We start from the raw sequence: 22,991 nt of genomic DNA, 5'->3' as shown, positions 1-22,991 counted from the left end.
TTTGGGGTCAATTTTAAATGTTTGCTGATCTGCTTTTATACCTTTCTGTTTCTTCATTGCTCTTCAGCTCCTGGTTACACCTGAATTTACCATATATACAGTTCCATTTGTATATATTATAAACTATTTCTTTGTTACCTTTCTTACCCCTGTTTTCATCCAGCTCCAGTTCTGCATTTCTTTAACTGACCATTGGTATTTTTTTTAATAGCTACAGTCTGCATTTTTGTCTCTGCGCTTTCAGACACACATGAAGTCAACAATATATTCTTTCTCCTCTTCCCGAAGCCTTTCCTAATACACTAGTTCTGTACTTTTTCTATAGTGTCCTATTGTAATGGATAAGTCATAAAACCTGGGTGGCTCTGCACAAAGATATACAAAAATAAATCAAATTAGCTATGGCCAGATGGTTAATTACAAAAACTGCTGCTGTAGCAAAATCCAATGCGACAAAACTGTAGACAGGTCTAAGAAATTGGGCAGAGCAAGCCTCAAACCCAGGCCTTGCAAACTCATCATAAAGCCCATGCTCCATCATAAGAAATAGCAATACATACAGCATTTCAATACATGCACAATACCCATGTTGTCAACACAGATGATGTTTGGCATGTTTTACTGGAAGAGCTGGAAGATATGGATGGGTTAAACCATATGACAAAATTTGGAAATTACACTGACATTTACTGAGAATAAAACATTTGTTTCTATAAGCTGGGACTTTGCCAGTCACTTTGGGAAGAACAGATGAAGGGAAGAGATTTTGAGTAATGGTTATTAACAGGAAGAAAGCCACCTGCAAAAGGCATACGTGATCCTAGAATATGCTGCATATGCTAACTTCAGTAGAGTTAGGAAAAATAAACACTGCTGCTCACCGATGGACCTTCATCTTAAAATGCCTACTTTGTTCTGGACGGTTGTGTTGAGAAGACTTGATCCTATTGGAGCAGGAAAGGAAAGTTGGTTGTTATTGTAAAATTAGATCAGGAGGCAGTGAGGGATTTGGAATGGAGGCTCAAGCTCCACTCAGAAGTGGAGGTCTTTTTAAGAAGGTCTTAAAAAGGTCTCCTTAAAAATAAGGTCTTTTTAAACTGTAGATACAGTGTGGTTTCTGGCTCTCAGGTGCTCAGCACAAATTTTTTGATCCCATCTCCACCCTTTTTCTGAAATTTTCTTTAATTTTTTTTTCTTCCAAGCAGAGATTGATTGTGAAATCAACTGTAAGACTGAAGTAATTCCTGTGCCTCAGTGTTGCTGGGAGAAACCATTTGCTACAGTGCATCTCAGCTGGGCTTTTAGTTCTCACCTCATTACACACTTCATGTTTTCCTAATGCTTTCTGTTTCAGTGTTTAAATCTCATTAACCATTTCTCTCTTTTCTCATTCCTGCTTTGGTGCTCTTTTCATGGTTTTAGCAGTGTCTTTTCTTATTTACCCTCTTTTTCTGATCTTGTTCCAACTCATCATTTAAACTGTCCTAAACTCTGTCCTAAACCTTTTCTCTCCCTTGTTTTCTGCAGCTCCTTTCACCCCAAATATCTCATTTCTTTTCTTGTCTTTTAATTTTGGCTCTTCCTGTTGTTAGTAAATATCACTATAATTTGCTTAAATTCTGTTATTTGTTCTGTTCTGCCATCATATAGGTTTCTAGAAATACCTTCCCTTCCAGACACCTGATCTGTAATTTCCACTGGTGTAAATTGAAGTTTCATTACAAAAAACAATACATCAAAAATGAGTCCATTTGCTAATGCATTTTTGGAAGTTCTTTAAATCAAAGTTTGAACTGGAAATATTACCACAGAATATAATGAGAAAGGAAAAGCTTGACACTTGAAATTCTGAGGAAAAAAAAATAAGAAGGAGGTATTTTCAGTAGAATATGTTGTTTTCAAAAACAAGTCCAGACTGACAGGTTTATCTCCTCCTCTTTTTAATGGACAAGTGAAATATTTGCAAGACAAAATGGAAGATTCAACTTGAATAATTATTGACGAGGGGGATTTTCTGTCCTTTTGAAGAAATATTTAATATTTAAAAGGTACTGTATATAGGTCATAGGAGATACTTGTATTTTCGTGAAAGGATGTGCCCTTGCTGATCTATCATGTACAGAACGATGTAATTTGCTGTAGTCTCACACATTACATCAGATTCAGTGTGTTTGTGTGGTGTGAAACGAGGCATCATTCTGTTCAACACAGTTTTCCGCTTGCTTATAATTAATAGCAAAGGCACTTCAGGAAACAGCCTGTCTCTCTCTGCCAGAGGGATACACATATCTGTGGGTTCAGTGTTTCCTTAGACAACTTGGCAAGGAATTCAGCTGAAGAGGAACCTGGAGTCTCTGGCAAATAAGCTACATAAGGGCTTCATAGGGTTTTGTTTATAAGGCTTTTGGAGTACTTCAGACTCTACAAACTAGGTGTTTTTCCTGCCAGTTTTGTGGAAAATAATACTTACAAAATTTGAATTTAAGTGTCTTGTCAACTTATATAAAGGCATCTTCCCTAGAGACAGATATTTCCGATTGGTGATTCTGGCAGCTCATGAGGTTGACCTCCCAGGTCCCTGGGGCTGGCAGCAGCATTGTAGAAGCTCTTTGCCTTCCTAGGACATGGCTCCCTACTGTGTGGTGCCATCCTGTACTACAAAGCCCCAGTGCTGCATTGCTTCATCATCTGACAATGTCTTGAGATTACAGAACTATTTATCCTTCCCGGTGTGTTTCCACATGAGCTGTTAATACTCCAACTAGGGAGTTAATTATTTAGAAGAGAGGAAGTGAGAAATTGTAGTGGAAATGGGACGAGAGGTGAGACGCAGTGATACTGATGGTGAAGTTTCTCCAAGGGATAGTGGCTGAAAGGAGAAAGTTGAGGTCTTAGCAATGTTGGGACTAAGTTTAGTTATGGAGAAAAAGTTTGTGTGGTAAGGCAAATTAAAAGACAGATTGGTTATGTATTTATTTATTGCATATTTTATTTACTCATTTATTTATTCATTTTTTTAAGTATGAGAGTCTCTGTTTGGAAAAATATAGCAAAAGAAAGAAAAACTACACAGTGAAGCTCACACAGGATCAGTATGTGCTTCAGTTACAGGCTGTTTGAGTTCCCTCGTCCTTTTTTGCAAAAGAACCTGTTATTTTCTGAAGTAAACTAAACTGGTTCCAATAACAGCTACTTCAGGCATTTGAATGCCAGGTATCTTGCAGCTTTTCCATTAACTTTATTTAAATAAAACAATTAAATTTTCTCATTTGGCTTCCAGCGTGATATTAAAGCTGGGTACTTAAAAATAAAGCCCTTGTGCTATGGATTCCACTCCTGTTGTTCATGTCAATTACAATTATGCTGCTTTTGAATAAGATTTTTGCCAGCAGGGAATACTGAGAAGTGACAAATTAAATTTCAGATGCATTTTCTCTTTAGTTCATGGTGTGAATTATTTCTCCCATAAATTTGCCATGCTTAGCAGAATGAACTCCTCTAACATATCTGTGGTGTAAGATTAGTTTTCAAAGCCATCATAGTGGCACTGTTGATGGCTCCTCCTAGGCTCTGGCACAGCGCAGGCCATGGTGTGAAAAAAATAAAAGATGGAGAAATGTTCCATCCAATCTACCTCTACTCCACCATCTTGGAACCCTACTGCCTACTAGAGAGATGTCTCTGGGAAAAGGAAAGGATGATGTTTTCACATATAGAGCTGTTACAGCCATGCTTTCAGCTAAATGATACCAAAATGTACTAATGCAAATTACAAAACAGTTAAAAGGAAGTATGCATGTAAACTATTTATGTCAGCCAGTTCTGAACGACTTTTGGTGACTAGCTAATAACTGATGTTTCACTACCAAGCAAGCAATTTTAATTTATTTTTATATTTGAATATTTGTTTCCTAAATCCAGTTTTTGGGTTCATTAGCATGCTATGAATAGTCTCTGCATATTCAAGTCCTACCTCTATGCCTATTTTGCATTTCAGGCCATTAGCATAATTGATATTAAAAAGAGACACTAGCTGTAGGGGAAGGAAATAATCGGTACCAACATAGCAATGATAATTAAAATAATGCATCATATTTACCTATACACATTGTTGGCATGAATAGAGCTCTTTTCAGGTGTTCAGTAAGCCTAATAAGAAGTTGAACTCCTTCAAGGTGGACAGGGTTGGACTCCCTACTTTTTTATTAATTGGTAAGATGTAACACAAAACATATTCTATCTGAAATTGTAAATAATAAATCACAGACAGATGTCAGGAAAGATAAGAGAAGTTCTAGGCCCATCAAGTGTCTTGATTCTCTGACAGAGAGCAATAATTCTTGATTATTCCGTGAGAAAACGCATCCATAATATCAGTGATGTTGATCAAGGATTTGGTACAGGGGCTAGAAAATAAATGTTAAAAATCATCATATTCTCTTTGTAAGGAGGGTGGTTGCCCATTCTGCCAGTAACTATTTGTGTTTGATTTGCATGTGTCTTCTAGTCCTGAAGCTGAGCTTACTAAAAATGCCACAGCTGACATTTTGATGGGGTCCTACCTTTTGCAATCTAACCAAACCTATTTTCTTTATCTCATTGTTCCCCAGAATGCTACAGCAACAGCAGCAACGTCGAATGTTCACAGCTGCTCTCCTGGCACTTGTTTTCATTCTGGCAGCAGTGAGTACCACTGAGGCTGGAAAGAAAGAGAAACCAGGTAAGGTCCAGTGTAAGCCAGGGTTAATCGCTGAGGTAGGCTGCATGTGTGGGAGAATACAGAATGCTTTTGGTTTTATTGTGAAATTCAAGACATTCATTAACCTTTTGAAATGCATAATAGGGATTTGTGGCAGTGACATTTTTTCCTGTGTTCAGCAGGAAATCAGAAATCAGTTTCCATGAAAGCTGGCAGCTTGAGAACACCAGAGACTAAGTCCTCAGTTTATCAAAGAATGGGTATTGCAAGGTATCTTTCCTTAAAATTTGCTGAGAATACATTCCTGGTAGGCTTAGGGAGAACCACACAAGAACAATAAAAGGGTAGATATCACGTTACTCATTTGGTATGTTATATGTAAATGCCACACCAGTGCCATGCAAATAGAAATCCTCCAATAAAAGACTGAACTCATTCTGTGCTGAAAACAGACAACCAGACATCCAGTGGTAATTGCTTTTTGCTAGTGATGAACTCAGGCTCCATTGCAGTAGGGACAGGCTTCGAGTGGAAAATTCACATCTATCAAACTCAGTTTGTATGCTTTTTTAAGAATCACACATAATGGTGTTTTCCTTAAGGTCTTATCATTTACATGCTGCTTACACATTGGTTAATATGACTTGTGAGTCTATAAGAATCAGTATTCCCATTAAAAAAAGGGAATTTCTAACCAGTGTGACTGTAAGGAAATACTAAAAAATATGGAAGAGCTAAAGCAAAAATCACTCTATGTAAGATCATTTAAGACTACATGTGATATTTGGGTTCTTAATTATTATTTTTGTCAACACTTGGATTTGTCCCTACTTTTGTCCATGCAGTACTTACTTTCATCCCTAAGAAACAAAACTCAAATAGGATATCGGCATTTCAAAGTGTTCTGATCAAATTCTGACAGTTTACATGTTGGAAGATCAGGAACCATCATTATCTTGTATGAACATATCCTCCTATATGTAATTTCTTATTTGCCTTTGGAAACCTGTTTTATTCTGGTGTAAAAGGTAACACAGTATACACCAAGTGAAATGTTTCTGCTTTTTCCAGGAGTTGCTCAAATCTCAGTACACAATGTCAGCACATAAATTTCTTATCCGTGCACTGTGGTATGCTCCAGATGAAAATATTTTTGTGACATCAGCCGCTGGAGGCAAAGGAATGTCCTTTTCTTAGTGTTTTGTTCAGTGGTCCCTGAAGGTGTGTAGATTCCCCATTCTGAAAATGAGAGTCTGATTTGGCTATGAGATGTAGTGGAACTGACTTCAAATGATTGTGCTTTGGAGTTAAAGCCTAAGAGCTTGATGTGTGCAGAACTGTGAAGAGCATGCTAAATCTTTTGCTCGTAAAGCAGTTTCCATATTCATCTTCCATATTCACTCTCTCGGGTGCTATGTCTGTTTAGTGAAGAGACATTTCTCTATCAGCTGTGAGTGCCTACAGTTTCTCTTACTTGGGTTTACTTCTTTGTCTTCCACCAGAGAAAAAGGCTAAGAAATCTGACTGTGGGGAATGGCAATGGAGTGTCTGTGTGCCCACCAATGGAGACTGTGGCCTGGGGACACGCGAGGGCACTCGCACTGGAGCAGAGTGCAAACAAACCACCAAGACTCAGAAGTGCAAGATACCCTGCAACTGGAAGAAGCAATTTGGAGGTAAGCATCACAATTTCAAGGGACTGGATTTTCTTTCTGCTTAAGTATGGTGAAGAAAGACTACAATTTCTTCTTAGCTCTGCAAATGTCTACGAGGTGCTACCTATGTCCAAATTTCAAGTCTGTTGCAACTAAATCATTTAAGACATAGAAGGCAGCTTCTTCAGAGCTAAGTAGATCCTCCAGCAGAAAATCCATATAATCTACATATTGCAAACTTGGCATTCCAGCAGTGTGATTAAATATATTTTCATGTGGTGTTGAACCTATTTAAGACAGCAGCATAAGTGTCATCTGTTCTCTCACAGCTATGAACCTCCACTGTGGTTACTACTGGCTTTATGGGACCTTGTGATATGTAATTTGCACAGTGGAGCATGGGTGGCTACCAGTCTGTGTGCACTGATATAAGTGAATGGGGGATAGATTTTTTTATCAGTTCATAGGGTTCATATATAGCAATTGAGAAAGATACCTCAGGCCTGTACCAGGCAAGATGTCTGTACAAAACTCAAGTTTGTGCAAGTCTTTTTTCATTTCATTTATTTATTTATTAGTAAAAGAGCTTGTACGGCTTTGACATCCGTGTGACCTTTCCAAAGCAATCAGTGCAACAGTTTCAGACTTGACAAGACCACAGTTGGACCTATATTCTTGAAACTATTCAATCCTTATCTCTTAACCTTAGGCATCACTCAAATGGAGGAAAAATTATATAGAATTTGAAGAGCATTTTCATTTATCTTTATTCTTTATTGTGTATCTTAATAGTTGAGTATGTTTTCACTTTATGTACATTCTGTATTGACAATAACACAATATTCATGCAAAAACAAGAGGATTTTTTAAATTCTCCTAGGATTCCTTACTCCAGTTGCACGATCCTTTTGTCTACGAGCGCTGTCTGTCTGTGATGAAAGAGTGGTGATAATGTTACTCTTTCCTATTGGACTGATAGCATTTTTGTTTTCACTCTCAATCCTTCTATTTTAAAAATTATCATTTATTTACTCATTGCAGCAGAGTGTAAATACCAGTTCCAGGCCTGGGGAGAATGTGACTTGAATACTGCCTTGAAAACTCGAACTGGGAACCTAAAGAGAGCTCTTCATAATGCTGACTGCCAGAAGACTGTCACAATCTCAAAGCCCTGTGGGAAGCTTACCAAACCCAAACCTCAAGGTAAATTCCATTTGCTGGAAGTTGCACACTAGTTCGTTTAGGTTGATGGAATTATGATGTCTCATGTGCTTCAGGAGGAACAGGAGATTGTGCTCTCATAGCCTTTCCTCAGCCTGCACTCTCCTGTCTGCCAGCTGTCAGGCAGGCAATATTCCTGCATTGTACAGTAAATGAAAAGTAAAAGACAAGAGGTGAACTGAAGATTAGGACCCCAATTTTAACCTTAGACTACATGTGCTGCCAGCAATTTGCTGATGTGCAGTAGACCTTCAGAGTACAGATGTGTTTCATAACTCACTTGTTGACAGGAACACTGCAGTAGTAGCACGCAAAAACATCTCTTGATGAGATAAACACATCTTTCATATTGACATTTGGTATTGAATAATGAGAAGTTGAAATAGGGCCTACTTTCCTTCTGGACATGTAGTGTTCAAGGAACATTCTGCTCACTGAAAAGAGGGTACGCAGGTTTTCTGCACCTTTTGGGTTATATATTATTTATTCAAAGACAGCAGGGATAAGACTACAGAATGTATATGTCTTATTTAATTGCAAGTGACTGTGATTCCTAGTAAAAAAGAAGGCATATGCTCTCCATTTTGTTTCCTAATGTCTCTTAGACAAACATTTTCTTTCTAGTTATTAAGGCTTTTTATTGTACTCTTTTGTTGGAATAACAGCTGTTAGGTATGTAGGATGATTTATAGTGGAAGCTAAAACTGTGAGAATTTGTTTGAACAACCAATGTTTATTTTTTATGTAAATGATACGAGCTGTATTACCTTGGCATTTGTTGCTGAAAACCAAGTAGGTTAAAAATATTCCAGGCTTTGAATATTTGGATAATTATAGGAATAAACGTGATTAGAGGTGACAGGTGGAACTTAGATGAGCAATTTTCAAATTGTGGGTGGCGGTGCACCAGTGATCTGTGGAGCACTTTGCCTGTGCAACCTTGCACACCTTCATTGGAGTTACTTGATAAGTGCTGAGTCTAGAACCTGTGTAGATAATGCAAGCTGTGAAGCAGAAAGCATACAACTAGATTTCCGGAGACCAGCTGACTTGCTTGAGATAGCAGCAATAAACATCTTCATTTGGGCATGGAAGTGACCGAGGGGGGATAAAAGTGAGAATAAAAGCAATAAGGGCTTAAAGCTGTATGATTTTATTGCTTATTAGTTAGGAGGGAAAGATTCAATTTTATTATTATTTAAATGTTTTATTTTTGAGAAAATTTCCATGCATTTGGGAATTATTGAATGAAGTTTCTTGTTGTGATGCCAGAAGAGCTCTGTTACTTAAGCCGCCCCCAGCCTTCTGCCTCCTCCTGCCTCAGTGGAGTTGGTGGGCTCTATTGATGGTTGCTGGAAGAGAGAGGGAAACAAAGCAGAGCACTGATGATGTTGATACAGAGCCATTTCACATTACATCTCTAAATGCAATATCCTAGTAGAGCTTGTGTAATTTCTGGATTGGAGTTCCTCAAATCCTGAAAGTTGAATTGTGATGGTCTACAGCAATATAGTTACGAGTCGCTAGTTAAACAGGAATCCTAACTTTGTTTGAAATAGAAACAAATACAGGTGTGTGATCATAATTAATGTAGGCAGAAATTCTGCTCTTCTGACTTGCGTTAGAAATCTTACAGCATCTTCCTATCTGCCACTTGTTCATTCATCTGCTGTTGGCATTAGGAGGAGCAGTGAGTGTGGAAGTCAAATACCTGCAGTCTGCCTGGGCCCTGAGCTGAAGATAAGTAGTCTATATTGCAGATCTGTGTGTATAACTGCTTAAGAACTGCACTGGTCAGTTTGTTGACAGCAGTGGGAGAAACTTGAGGAATTTATGTCGAGCAGTTGAATACTGTGTGAAATGTTTTGGCCTTACTGAACTTCATTACTGATTTAAAATCTGAGTGCTGAAATGAGGAATATTTCTGTCTTCTTCCTGATGCGAGGGATATGAAAGTCAGGAGGTATATCCCTACCTGTATCTAGGTAAAGGAAACTATAAACTGTATGCAATCTATAGTTAGAATAGAACATATTTAATTCTTTGGAACCAAGAAATAAGATCTAGATTACTCCTTGAGCACTTGAAATGGACTGCAGATACATATTAGGCTCTCTTTTCCTCTGTAGCTTCACATCGGGACTACATGCGAAGAAAACATATAATACATTATTTGGAAGCAGCAATCTTTTTCCTGAGGTGTAGTGTTGTGTAAAGTCTGTATTCATATGCAGCTAAACCTTTAAATGCTAATCAGCAGCTGTCAGTTCCCACTGTGATTGCCTGGAGTAGAAACGCAGTGATTCTCTAGCATTTGTGGGTACTAAACAGCAGAATTGTAAGTTAGGGTCCTATTGATTAAAGGAATCTGATCTACTGCTGAATTTTACAATTTGGATCGGTGCAGGCTTTAAGAACTTCATCACTGAGAACATCTGTGACAGCAATAGGTTAGGAATACCAAAAGTAGATGTGAGCTGACTGAGAACATTTCACTGAAAAGTAGCAGTATATTCAGAGAAATTATTTGTTTTAATAATTTTCCTGATGAGCCCTCTTTCCTGTGCTTTGATGTTTTCCTTTTATTAGGTCGTATTTGTAACTTCCTCATTGCACTGCTTTTTCTTTTGATTCGGTATTATTATTAGGGTAAGAAAAAGCCTCCATTTAGCTTCTCCAATCAATTGTGGCTTTATGTATCTTTTGTTATTTACTGTGACTTGCCTGCTGTTAAAACTAAAATTTCTGACTTAATTATTTTACTCTATAAGAACATGCCCATGATAAGAATGTTTTCTGATGGACTTGCCTAAATTCCTTTTATTATTGCTAAATAATTTCAGAGATGAAGTGACTGGATGGTACACAGTGTTTCAAGCTTGTCCTCTACAGATTTGTGTTGAAAAAGAAAACAGCATCATAACACTTCTTTTTATTATTCATAGTTTTTCTTGTTAAGTAATCTGAAATGTTTTTCTTCTGCTCACAGCTTGAATTTGGAGCCGATATCTTTATCTGAGACCTCCACAATAGTCTCTGAATATTTTTATCTTAAATGAATTAATATGATTACTTAAGAGCCAAGAATGGATATCAGATTATTTTCCATCTAGACTTGCCCAGTGCAGCAATGTCTCAGATTTCATCTGGCACATTTTCATAGTGCAGATGAGATCATGTTCTTCCTCACCTTCACAGTAAAAAAGATTTACATACAGAAAAATCCCAAGGGTTGTTGTTCATCAGGGTCACTGACAAAAGTATGTTTTGGTTTTGTGTTTTTTTTTTTTTTGAGGAACTTCCTTGATCTGCAGCAAGGCTTCTGCTAAATTAAGCCTCATTAGCATTAGGAATCAATGCATTTCTGGTGATCTCAGAATTCTTACGGGTTTACTATTAGTCAGCATTCATGGAAAAGCCTTAAAATCATTTTTAATCTTTTGAAGTTTAGAAAATAACTTTACTTCCTGGATATTTATTTCTTTAAACATTTGCATGTTTTCCTTACTAGCAATTTTCTGTCTCACTGTTTTTCTACTGAACAGTTGACTTTAAGAATGGATTGCACTCTTGGCGCTCATTGCTAGCAAGAGGAGAATTATTAGAGAACCCCTAGCATTGGTTTCAAGATGATGAATTAGGAATTTGAATTTTATCTGGATTTCTTATGAACTTCTTTTATCTATAGTTTTGATGAGATATTCTCGGATTGGATGACAATAGCTTGGTCTTGGGCTGCTGTGCTGAAATAGTGAAAATTGGTGTATGTTCCTGAATGCTATCAGTTTTGACAGAGATTGTCAGTGCTGTGACAGTGATATCCCAGACACCAGGGTTTGTTTATTTAGTACACAAATGAAGTTATGGGAAAGCCTGTCACGAAGGCTGGAAGGGATGAAAGGGTAATTTTTAACACAAGATTCTGGCTGAAGCAGATGCCTCTCCTCTAGTACACACAACTACATATTCTAATCAGTGTCTGAAGTGCCAGGGATGTTCAAGTTCTCCCTAAACTATCTTGACGGATGCAAAAGAATCACACACTTCTGTTGAGCAGCTGCTCTGATGGCCAACTTGAACTGAAGAGCAGAAATCACTTCCGACAAACTCCATCTGGCCTACTTCATGGCTACCCAAATTTGATTGATGATTATTCAGGTTCCAGCCAGCCAGAGAGAAAAGGAATGGGATGCTGTCAGGATTCAAGAAACATTTTAGTTTTACTGCTGAGAAAGGAGGAATTTACTTTTATTGAGCTGGGTAGCCTGCTAGGCTTTATTTCTTTTTTCACTCAGGCTTTCTGTCATTCTCATTTGTCCTGTCTCTCTGTACATAATTCTTATACTTTGAACTGTTCATACCTTTGATAAAGATAAAACTAAATAGGATAAGTAGTTTACCTGCTTTCTGGAACATTCTCTTCATTTTTGGGGTTTAACTTCCTCTATTTTCTCTTATATTTTTTATCCAGCTTTAGTTCTTTGTAAGTCTCCCTTCCCAACTCTTTATCAATATACAGTGTATCTAATCTATGAGTTTCTCTATTCTGGCTCATCTCAGCTCTGGACACTTAGGAAAACAATCTGAACTAGAGCTGGCAAACATTAACACTGCTTATGCCACTGTTGTCTTTAATAACTGGAGTGTCATCTAGAGATCACATCATCCAATACTGTCATGGTCTTATGATTTTTGTTATCAGTATTCACATCTTAACATTATGTAGAGCAAAGGAAGTTAAAGAGTTAATGCTCCAGTTCCATGGACTGACGATTTACTGGACACCTGGATCTCAGAAGAGAACAACTACGTACCCCAGAGGACTTTGCATTTCATTTTTATGTTCAGAGGGAAAGATAAAACTGCTCACAAGTCATGAGGCTGTCCTCGTTTTTACTGCTCATCTCAGCAGTGCATGTTCCCTAGCCATCTCCCCTTCAGCTTTGGAGTAAGGTCTTCGGTTTTGGACACTCTCTAACACATTTTATTTGTCACTTCATGACAAAAGTACTCATGCTTTTAAAGATTGCTCAAAGGAAGGGAAGACCTGCAATAGGTAATGGCTACAATACCTTTTCTATAATGAGAACCAGGTGTAGCGTAAGACTCTAGCAATGTGTCAGGGCAGTTCCCTGTCTTTGGCAGTGTATATGCCCCCTCAGAAAAGACTTGGTGCTTTTACTAATTTTCCATTGTTTGAAGAGCTTTATTTAAGAATTAATAGCAACATAAATAATCTGTACTACATTACTACTTGTATCTAGGAAACTTTACAGGAACAATTTCCAGAAGACGAGCAGGTAACCCCACAATCCCCCTATAGAGCTGAGGAAGTACAATTTAAACAAACAAACAAACAAAAAAAAAATACTGGAAGTCAGAAGGGCTAAATGATTCTTCAGGGTCATACAGTTACAGTAACGTGTGCAGGTGCTCAGCTAGGAGCTAACTCCTGGCTACATGCTTTCACTAGCAGCAGTTGCTCCCTTTTTTCCCAGTCTGAAATTATCTGAATGTGACAATTTACTCCAGGGTGTCTAACTACCATCTTTAACTAGGGCCTCATTTTGATGTTATTTATCTCAGTGGATTTATGACAGTGTTTGACATTAACTTACCTTACATCTTCTTAGGGGAGCTTGCTATCAAAACATAGAGCTGGGCTTTTGTTAATGAGCAGATATATTCCTGTACCAACTTTGGTGCCAAAAGCAGAATGCAACATGTGGTTTCTGGGCACTACAGCTTTGATTCCTACATGCAGAGAGGACATCTGACTAACAGCACTGCCAGGGCAGACTCTCTGCTCTTTGGCGGAATGTCTTGCCTGTTGGTTGTTGCAAGGAGCTCACAGTGATGATTTCTGAATGAACTGCTCACCTGATATGCAGCTACTTGTTGCTCAGACAAACTGGGTACAGCACTGAAAAAATGTCTGATTGCTTGTGGCACACTTCATTTCAGAGGGTGGGCAGACTTTTTCTGTGGTGCCCTCCTTCAAGTTTGCCTTTGAGCAGCAAAAAAATGCCTTCCTCTGAAGAGTAGCTGGTGGAAATGTAGGGAGAGAATAACTTATTTGTTAGCACTTTGATTTTGTTTTATTTGAAAGATGCTGATGTCTACTGTTTTGGCATCATTCTCTTCTTGTATCTCACTCTGAAGGTTGCAGAACTCCCCATCTTTAATGTAACTCATTAGTCATGCAGGCATGCAGCTAGCGTAATAATTAGTATTACAGGAGGCAGAATAATAGGATCTACTTAAACTAATTAGATATAAAAATGAGGGATTTTCTCATATTAGGAAACAGCTGCTGTAGTTAAACAAAAACCCAAAAGGTAAATTGGAAAGTTTTTCTCTTCTTATGGAGGCATGAGGCAGCCTAATTCAACTGTGTCCTCTGGCACTGACCAGGAGCCTGCAGTGAAGTACAGTGATCTTCTTGAGCTCTGTGGGATAGACACTGGCAATGGACACCCAGTGGGAACAGCATGACTGACTGTTATTATTGTTGCTATCATCATGATTATCTGTATTGCATGAGTGCCCACAGGCCCCAACTGAAAAAGGGTGCCATTGTACTAAGCACTGCATTGTGAAAGGCAGTTTTGCCATGAATAATTTATGTCTCATGGAGCTGAGAAATGTGAAAACCAGGAGGAGAAATGGTGGACCAGAGGGGTGAGACTGAGAACTAAATTGTTGGTTGTTTCCTTTAGTCTGAGGATGAGGCTTGTTATTTAGAGATGAAGTAAAACTCACAGAGAAATCTGTGAAATCTACAGATACATTTCTGTGACTTAGCTCCTTGCTGCTGTATCATGAGGAAATAATGATTTTTCTCGTTAATTGAAATGGGAACAAGAATAAGCCATAAAGGAAAAAATGAAACAGAGTGGTGGCTATGGTGTAGACAAGTTTCAAGTTGCTAGTAAGCTGCCATCACAGGCCTAAGTTAATGAAACTCATGTCTTTAAATGGAGTTTTTCTGGTTCCATTTCTTTCCTTATGTTTCTTGAATTCTTTCCCCTATAGCATCTCAAAATAATGCTTTTGCACCTTTGGAAAATGAGATTTTTTGGACAAATAACTTGAGTATTTCATCCAGTTGTGCTGTCATTCTGATTCAACCATCCCTGATCTCAGGAAGCAATAAATGCATGAAGGAGAGGGAGAAAGACAAATATGTTTTTAAAAGAAGTATTTTTCAATTTTTAGTTGTTCTGCAGGTTTAACAGGTGATTTTGAAAAGAAAAAGACAGGGGAGTTTCATGGGAAACCTGTATCTCCATGTTTTCTTACCTTCTGTTTTGTATTCCAGATGCTTTTTTTTTTTCCTGTTCTAACATGTAAGAAGAAAAATTGGATGTGCCAAGTGTTCCTGTTTAACCCTCTTGAGCCTGAAGGAGTTTCTTTTAGTATTTAACACAGACCTTTTTGGGAGAAAGTTTAAATAGCCGTGTGTGTGCCAATTCTCTTGCATGCTCATTGTCTCACTTTCCTGGCTTGGAGGAGCAGTCCAGCCTCCTTGGCACTAGTCACTGCCCTTGAGCCGTGGAAATGCTTGAAGCTGTAGGACTTACTGTGATAAAAGATATGCCATCAGCAAATGTTTACACTCATTACTGTTCCCAGCAGTGAAACAGAGAGAAAGCTCTGTTCCTTCCTTTTTGTCCTTTCCTTTTCTAGTTCTTCACTTCCTTTCTTTTCAAGCTTTATTTTCCTTCTTTTTCCCTCCATCTCATTTTCCACATCACCTTCTCCATATCCTTTCTTCTATCTGGGCTTAGTGCAAAAGTTTTGTAGGCAAATCTTCAGTGTGGAGCACTGGCCAAATCAAAGTCTATACCCCTTGCCCTCAGGGTAGACTAGTCTGGGGCAGATATACCGAACAAAGCTGAGAAATGTGCATGTCTGGTTCTCAAAAGTCAAATACATAAGATTAGGTTTCTATTCACAATTCAAAGCAAATGCTTTTCTGCTGAATAGCTGTTTACTGCTCTCAGTTTGACATACAAACTGCTTCAGTGTAGCATTTTGCTTATCTGTGGATGTAAGGAAATGCCAAACTCCAAAGAGCATATTACTACTATTTTTTTAGCAGTCTCCTGCAGGCATGTGAATGCAGAGAGTAAAATCTGAATGTATCAGTCTATTCCTGCACCTGTCTCATGGGCATTAAGATGGATCTTGTGTACCGCAGAGGCAGCCAGCTGAAGAGCCAGCTGAGGTGGGGTCTCCTTTGTGCTGAGTGTAGAACATGACAAAGAACAGTAAGAATGTCATTTCCCTAAATCAGCAAAGTAAATACACCAGATTATAAGAAAAAGCAAATGGAAGAACAAAGTGACCTACTTCTGGACACCATCTTCCGGTTAGACCCCTTCAGCAGTTTCCATGTACAAAACAGACATAGCTTGAAAAGTTTAGCAGTAGCGATCTTCTGAATAATTTAATGTCTTTGATACATGTGATTTGGGCTAAAAGAAAATGAGAAGAAAATTAGAGATATGTTTTCCACACGTGACTCTTGTGCATTTCTTGTTCAGATATATTAGTGTTTGTAACCGGTGTAAATCTAGCAGTTCCCCTATAGGTAACACACTGTACCCTGTATTTCTGGCATACGTCCTGCAGCTCCTCCTTTCAATTTGAATTGGGTCCATGCTGTGTTCAGCTAGGAACAAATTCAAGGCTATCCTGAATGTAAGTTTAGTAAAGTAAGAAACAGAACAAAAGCTGCTTGAAGAAGAGTGATTTGTAGAAGCTGAGAAATACTATTATCAACAAGAGTCAGTGATTAAACAATGGAGAGCTTACATGATATTATCAGTTGTAATATATTAAAAAAGTAAAAATCACATCAAGATCATTGATTCATTGGAGTGTTGTCTTCTGTGGTGCTCTAGTTAGTGGAGTATTACTCTTTCTTCTATCCAGTACAACTGTTTTGTTCAAAGATTCTTTTAAGAATTCATTTTGGAATAAAATTGTTATTGTAGGTTTTTTTGTTCGTTTGTTTTATTTTATTTTGTTTTTACTTCTTAAACTGATTTGGAATAAGTAAATGCTTCTCTTTGTATAGCAGTAGAAATACCATATTTAAATGGTATTTCAGAATCAACAGGTTTGCTTCTGTAATCATGGAAATCACAAGGTAGGGAGCAGGGTGAAGCTCTGTACAGTGATATATTTTTTCACCAAGGGACAAAATCCTTGTTTTTATTAAAGTCAAGAACTGCCCCATACCCAGTGACCACCACTGCAGCAATCAAGTGCCCTAAGATACTTGGCCCAGTGAGAGGTGAAGAGCCCTTTAGGAAACCTATCTTCCTCTGTACTGAATGGGGCTGAGCACTAGTTCCTGAGAGAACTGTGTTCTGAACACTTTGGGTTGAAATGCTTAGCTCTAACAGTTTTTTAAATACTAAATGTTTTTGGGTTTTTTTGGGGAGGAGGTGCTGCTTGATCTCATGCATAGGAGTCCAGCAATGCCATGAGGGAGTTTTTACCTTCTTCACAACAAAGGAAAATAAATACATGCAAGTCCTGCCTTCCTATGCTTAGATCCCATTAAAATGCAATTACTTCCTTTTTGTACCTTATTCATTAATAGTGGCTTCACATTGTACTTCTGTTCGATATAATTACTTTCCTTTACTGCAGGCATAGTAAGAATGAAGCCTCAGAATAAAGACGGTTATTTAAGGAGAATTGCTGCCATTTCAAATTGCTTATCAGATTAATTTGTTTACTCAGTAAAGTCCTCACCTTAAATTTGCTGCATTTTTGTTCTTGATCTTCACGCAGATTTGGGCCCATGACAGTGCAGCTTTTAATCCTATGAATGGTTCTTAAGCATAAGGTTGTTCAGGTTGTTGGATGATTACAAAATCAAGTGTGTGTGCATCAACACAGCTGGCTCTTGCAGTGCTATTTGTTCTATTCTGCGTGGGTGTTTTTGTCTTGCTGGAAGTGCTCTGATTTCTGGAGGGAGCTAGATGTCTGTGCAGTGCTTGATTGCTGCTCTCTGCAGGAACAGACAAATATTCTGAATTTGCTCTTTGCATGTGCCCAGCTCCAGGATTCTAGCCTCCAGCTGTGCAAGAGCTCTCTCACTCACTGTGGGATAAGAGAAGGGGGAGGGAGAGCAGAAATCACATGTTATAAAACAGACACAAAAATTGAGGATGGTTTTACCATTCTCATTAATATTCTGGACCATGCATAGCTCACTCTCCTGGTCCATTTGTTTTGCTGCAAGGATATATATAGCGGTGGTAAAGCTAAAGATCAGTATTTCCTTGATGTGAAGGAAGCCTAAATAAGTTATAGCTAACTGTTGCTCTCCTCAATGTGGCTGTGTGCTAAGCCATGCCAGAGGTGGAAGGGTAGCTTGGCGGGGGCAATATCATGTAGTGCACTCAGAGAAACAGGCAAAACAGCTATCTGTTTCATTCCTTTCACTGTACAGATAGTGATCCTACCTTGCTCCCTCCTCTTCTGGGTCCTGAATTGCCTATGTGTAGCTCATAAAGACACCTCCAGTAGATGTCTGACTCAGTACTAAGTGTACCGAACCACCTACTTTTGAAGCAGCTGGTGCACTGTGTAGATTCAGATTAAAATGAGAATTCAGATTAAAAATTTAGTTTGGTCTGGTATGAACTTGGGTTTCGTCTGTTTGGATCACCTTATTGTAATTACTCTGTCTGCAGCAGATACATTTTCTGTGGCTAACACACAGCTGATACACAAATTCGTAGCTCTGTCTTTACAAATTCTGCTTTAACTAGGTAGGCAAGGTGAAGAAGGCTGCTGTTGACCCAGGGTTCTTGCAGATGGTAACATTGTGCTCAAGGTAGGCTTTGTTCACTGTTTTCCTTCTGGCTCAGCCCCAAACATCGTTGAGATCAAGCTGCTTTACAGTGTTAGTGAGATGTGGAGAGCAGTGTAGTGGCTTCACTATCATAAAGGCTATTTTCAGTGTGAGTTACTGCAGATTCTGACAGCAGGCTGTGATCACATTAAAAAGCTGTTGAGGGCTGTTGAGATTTCAGGTAACTGGCACTGAACTCTGAACTGCTTAGTGCTTTCAAGCGTGTTGTCAGGGATGGCATTGCTGGCATAGTGACCCTTTCAGTGTAGTGTAGCTGGCTACCCTGAAAAGAGAAATGCTGGCAAAGTGATCGGTGTGACAGATCCCAGAGTAGCTTGTGAGATGACTTTAAAGCATGTCATAAAAGTTGAGACAATAGTCTAGGGTGAATGAACATAAGGACAGTTATAGCCCAAGTGACACAAATGCATAGCATAGATCTGAGCAGCGAGAAAACGTGAACAAAATGCATCTTAAAGCAACTCTCTGCAGTTAGCCATGGACATACTGTAGCCTGAATAGAGTCAAAGCAGGTCGAAGGTTGCTCTGAGTAGAGTTGTGCAAGACAGCATGAACACCAACATTTTAATGGGTTGTTATATGGGTATTGATGTCTAGGGTAGAGTTTTTAAAAGGGCCTAAGGACTGGGAAATATTTGAGCTGTTTCTTTTTTTATATTGCCACAACACTGAGGTTACATGTGGTTTCATGGAGTAAGTGTGCTTTGCATCAATACAGCTTAACCAACTGAAAGATTAAGCTCTGACAGTGTATTTTCAATGTGAGAGGAATTACTTTCCAGGTGGGAGTATTTTGTTATCCTAAATTATCAGGCAGAAACACTTCCCTGTGTAGGTAGCACGATCTGGCAGTTTGTGTGATATGCAGATTGATTATCACAAGGTGTAATGAGTTTAGCTTCTCGCTTTCACTGAGAACTAGATACAGACATCCAGCTGGGAACTTAAGTCAAGTGCAAGACAGGTAGTCTTTGTGGTGAGATTCTGATGTAATCACATAAAGGCTGCTGAATAAAACCTTCTCCTGGTAATAAGTGACAATCCCAAAAGTGAGCTGCACATATAGTTCTCGTTGGTAGTGTACTCTTAGTAGTCAGCCCAGTTTCATACATCTCTTTCAGTGAATGTAGGTGAATGTAGCTGAAGTCTACAGAGTGCCTTTTTTTTTCTTTGGTGCCAAGTTTGAATAGATTTTACAAATCCTAGTGCTTGTCTTGATAAACTAATGTATTGATAAAGCATTTCCTTCTGAGAAAAGATAGGAAAGAGAGAGAGAAAATGACCAATCAATGTAATGCACAATCCAGGAGGTTCAGTGATATAATGGGAAATTTGGAGAAAAACTTGGGTAAAAGAGATTAAAAGGGAGACAGAAAAGTAGTAGGGGAAAAAGAAAGTTTCAGCTCAGTGCAAATTCTGTATTAACTTAATGAAAAATATTTGTAGTGATAGTTTATAAAACACCGGGTTCTATGAATGGCTGCAACATACATACACATGCACTCACACAAACAGTCAGAGAAGTAATAATAGTAATAGCAAAAATAATTTTCATGTTTTTAAACTGAAAACTGTTACTTCTTGTTTAAAATTATGTTTAAATGCTAAAAAAAATAAAAAATTAAGGGAACAAGATTTTATAGCTGATTATTTGGCTAAAAGTGAAATGGGTATTTTATTTCACATTACTTAAAGAACTATTCAAAACAATTTGTTTTGTTAAAAAGCTGAAATGTTGACGGAAAAAAAATGTTTTTCTGAAAAAATAGTGAACAGGAAAAACAACTGTCAGAGAAATGGAAGGACCTAAGTTTAGTTTATCCTGAAGGAATTTTAGACTTATTCACAGCTGAAGGATATCAACAGAGCTTCCTTGGCTTTAATGAAATAAATTAGTTTTACCAGAGTTGATGGTTACTTGACTGTCCATGTTGCATTAACTGGGCAAGGATAAATTAATCTTGTTCACAAATAAGACCTCCTTAAAGACCAAATGCTCACTTTTTCATTCATATTACTTCATCTAAGATGAATTATTTTTCCCTCTGAGAAGAAAGGATTAAAGACGGAATTCTAAGGAGCGAAACTTGTGTTAAGGAAAACATGAGTCTACTGCTTACTGTTTTACTCTTTTCTTTCCAGACAGTATTTCACAGAAACACAGTTTCCATCTCCTTGTAGTACCTGTTTTTCTGTATTTCACAATGATATTCGTGAGGATTTGTTCATTCTCTCAGAGTTGTTAACTGCCCTGTACACGGTTACATGTAGGACAAAAATATCTAATCCCCTTAATTTCTTATTCATTTTTTAGACCTCTATGTCAATTTCTTCTACCTATAAAACACTGTATTACCCCTTATTATGGTGGGAGTTACTGTGGATAACTGGTGGTACAACACATACAGTTTAACTGGTATCTTCACATCATTCCCTTACCCACCCCGCATTAGTCAGAGCACTAAATGCTCTCCCTTCCCCTCCCAGTCCTAATGGTACTAACCAGCTGGACGGACTAGGCTAAATCTTTACAGCCTCTCAAATGTGCATAGGTGCTTGCTTGTCCCAGACAAAGGGGGAAGGGTTGGCAGTGGAGAAGCTGAAGAAACAAGTGAGCTCTCTCACCATGCTGTGGAGTTGCCTTCATATTCAGAGACAGCCAGAGATGAACAATGAAATAGAAAGGAAGCGAGGGAGGGGTATGTGTGTGGGTAGTGTGTGCAGAGCTTTATTCCAGCTCTCTGCTGAGCCATGACCTGGTTTCTCCAGGAGCCGCTTGCTGTTTTCTTGGTTTTGGAGCAAGTTCCTGACACAATGCGTTGCATGCCAAACAGGGTCGATGCTCAGATAGGAAGAGACTGAACTAGAGATGCACTACCTTCCCATCCTCCCTAGCTCCTTGACTGTTCATTTTATTTTTCTTTTCATTCAGATTCCCCTTTCCTGGCACAGGAAACAAAATCTGTTCTTATGTGTATAAGAGAAATCAAAGGGAACTTCCACAGATATTGGATGAAGTTTATTTTGTGGACTTCTAGATGCTGACTGTTTGTGGTTATTGTTATCTTGACAGAATCCAAGAAGAAGAAAAAGGAAGGCAAGAAACAAGAGAAGATGCTGGATTAATGGAGCCAACTTGGGCAAAGTGAGAAAGGGACATCAGCAAACACTATCGGTTAACAGTTTCATTTATACCTAGGCATTCTATCCTAAAATTATTTATAGCTTAATGGTACAGTAGAAGGAAACAAGCAAACACAGACAAAAAGTATCTTTTTATTACTTTAGTATTTTTAATGTATAACCCTAACAACAATTTTTAGAGGCCTGTGATAAAGGACTCCAAACTCATTTAGAAAATTTATGTCTGTTGCATATTGAACAGTGTAGAGATTTTTAAAATAATTTTTTCTCAAGTCTTGCTGTAGGTCTCAGTCTTGTAACTACTCCATGCAAGCAGAATCTGAAGCTGTGCAGAGCCCTGCTGAACCCAGTGATACCCTGTGTGGATGCAGGAATCTGGTTGGGTACAGTTATATTTAAAATTAGGACTGTATGTCTGAAACAACAAACAAACACAGTTTCTTAAGCTGTTCTTACATCTAAATAACTGTATGAAGTTATCTGTTTAAAAAGAGGATGGGGGCATTTTCTTGAGCATTTGCAGGCAAATATTTTTTTTTTTCTGTGTGTGGTGAATGTTCATTCTGAACCGTCGTATTCTGGGTAAAAAACAATAGTGTTTGTATTTTGGTTCTTGGCAGTAACAATTGTAAAATCTTTCAGTGCTTTGATATAGCATAGTCCTAAATATTTAGGATTTTGTAGAAAATATGATTTTCTACAAAAATATCTAGGTGGAAGGATAGGTGAATGATAATGTCATCTGTTTTACCTGCAAAAGCAGAAACACGCTTTATTTCTTTCTTCCTTTTAATTTTTTTTTCTTTTTCCAGAATGGAGAATATCTCTTTCATAAAAATCTAATTGAAATTTTTGCTATTCTGCCTGACCCAACTATCCTTTGTATTAGTTGGAATCTTCCTGTTGATTGTAACTACAGCTGGTTGAAAACAGAAATTATGTCTACTGGGGAGTAACAGAAGAAACCACTTCGGAAACTATCTAAGATGGCTCATATTTCTGACCAGAAAAGAGACCCTTTATGAGACTTGAAACAAATAAGAATGAAATTATTTTTTATTTGTGTGTTAGTAAAGCAGAAGGAAAATTTCAAGATTGTACCTTTTGCTTTCTTCCATTTTTTAAAAAGTAAGAACACCTTGGAGAATCTTAGGAATAGGTTTTTTTTTTTTGTTTGTTTGTTTGTTTTTTAACTCAGAAAGGGGAGAAAGAAAATACATAACCCGCTGTTTTTCGGTTTGTTTGATTTTACTTATTTCAAATGATAATGAGTCTGAAAAAAAGTCACAAAGGAGAAAAAAATTTTGCAATGATTTGGTATATCCTCAGGTAGAGGATTGTTTAACAACCCAAACAATGCTCAGATCAGATA

At 38.0% G+C, this 22,991-nt stretch overlaps 1 protein-coding gene across 1 annotated transcript in view; it reads left to right on the top strand.

Moving 5' to 3' along the window:
• Window positions 1–22,338, top strand: part of PTN (pleiotrophin) — a 66,932-nt gene extending 44,594 nt beyond the window's left edge. Inside the window, exons 2-5 of the mRNA XM_065742717.1 lie at window positions 4,611–4,720; window positions 6,202–6,375; window positions 7,396–7,557; window positions 21,549–22,338. Coding sequence (XP_065598789.1) covers window positions 4,612–4,720; window positions 6,202–6,375; window positions 7,396–7,557; window positions 21,549–21,601 — 498 coding nt within the window. The 5' untranslated portion in view covers window position 4,611 and the 3' untranslated portion in view covers window positions 21,602–22,338. The remainder of the gene's footprint in view (window positions 1–4,610; window positions 4,721–6,201; window positions 6,376–7,395; window positions 7,558–21,548) is intronic.
• The last annotated feature ends 653 nt before the right edge of the window (window positions 22,339–22,991 follow it).

Source organism: Cyrtonyx montezumae, unplaced genomic scaffold, assembly GCF_038088225.1.
Source record: "Cyrtonyx montezumae isolate F1298 unplaced genomic scaffold, pur_monq_1.0 scaffold_3, whole genome shotgun sequence".
NCBI classification, from domain to species: domain Eukaryota; kingdom Metazoa; phylum Chordata; class Aves; order Galliformes; family Odontophoridae; genus Cyrtonyx; species Cyrtonyx montezumae.
Note: the sequence above shows the minus strand (reverse complement) of the source record. Positions and strands in the feature narration are given on the sequence as shown.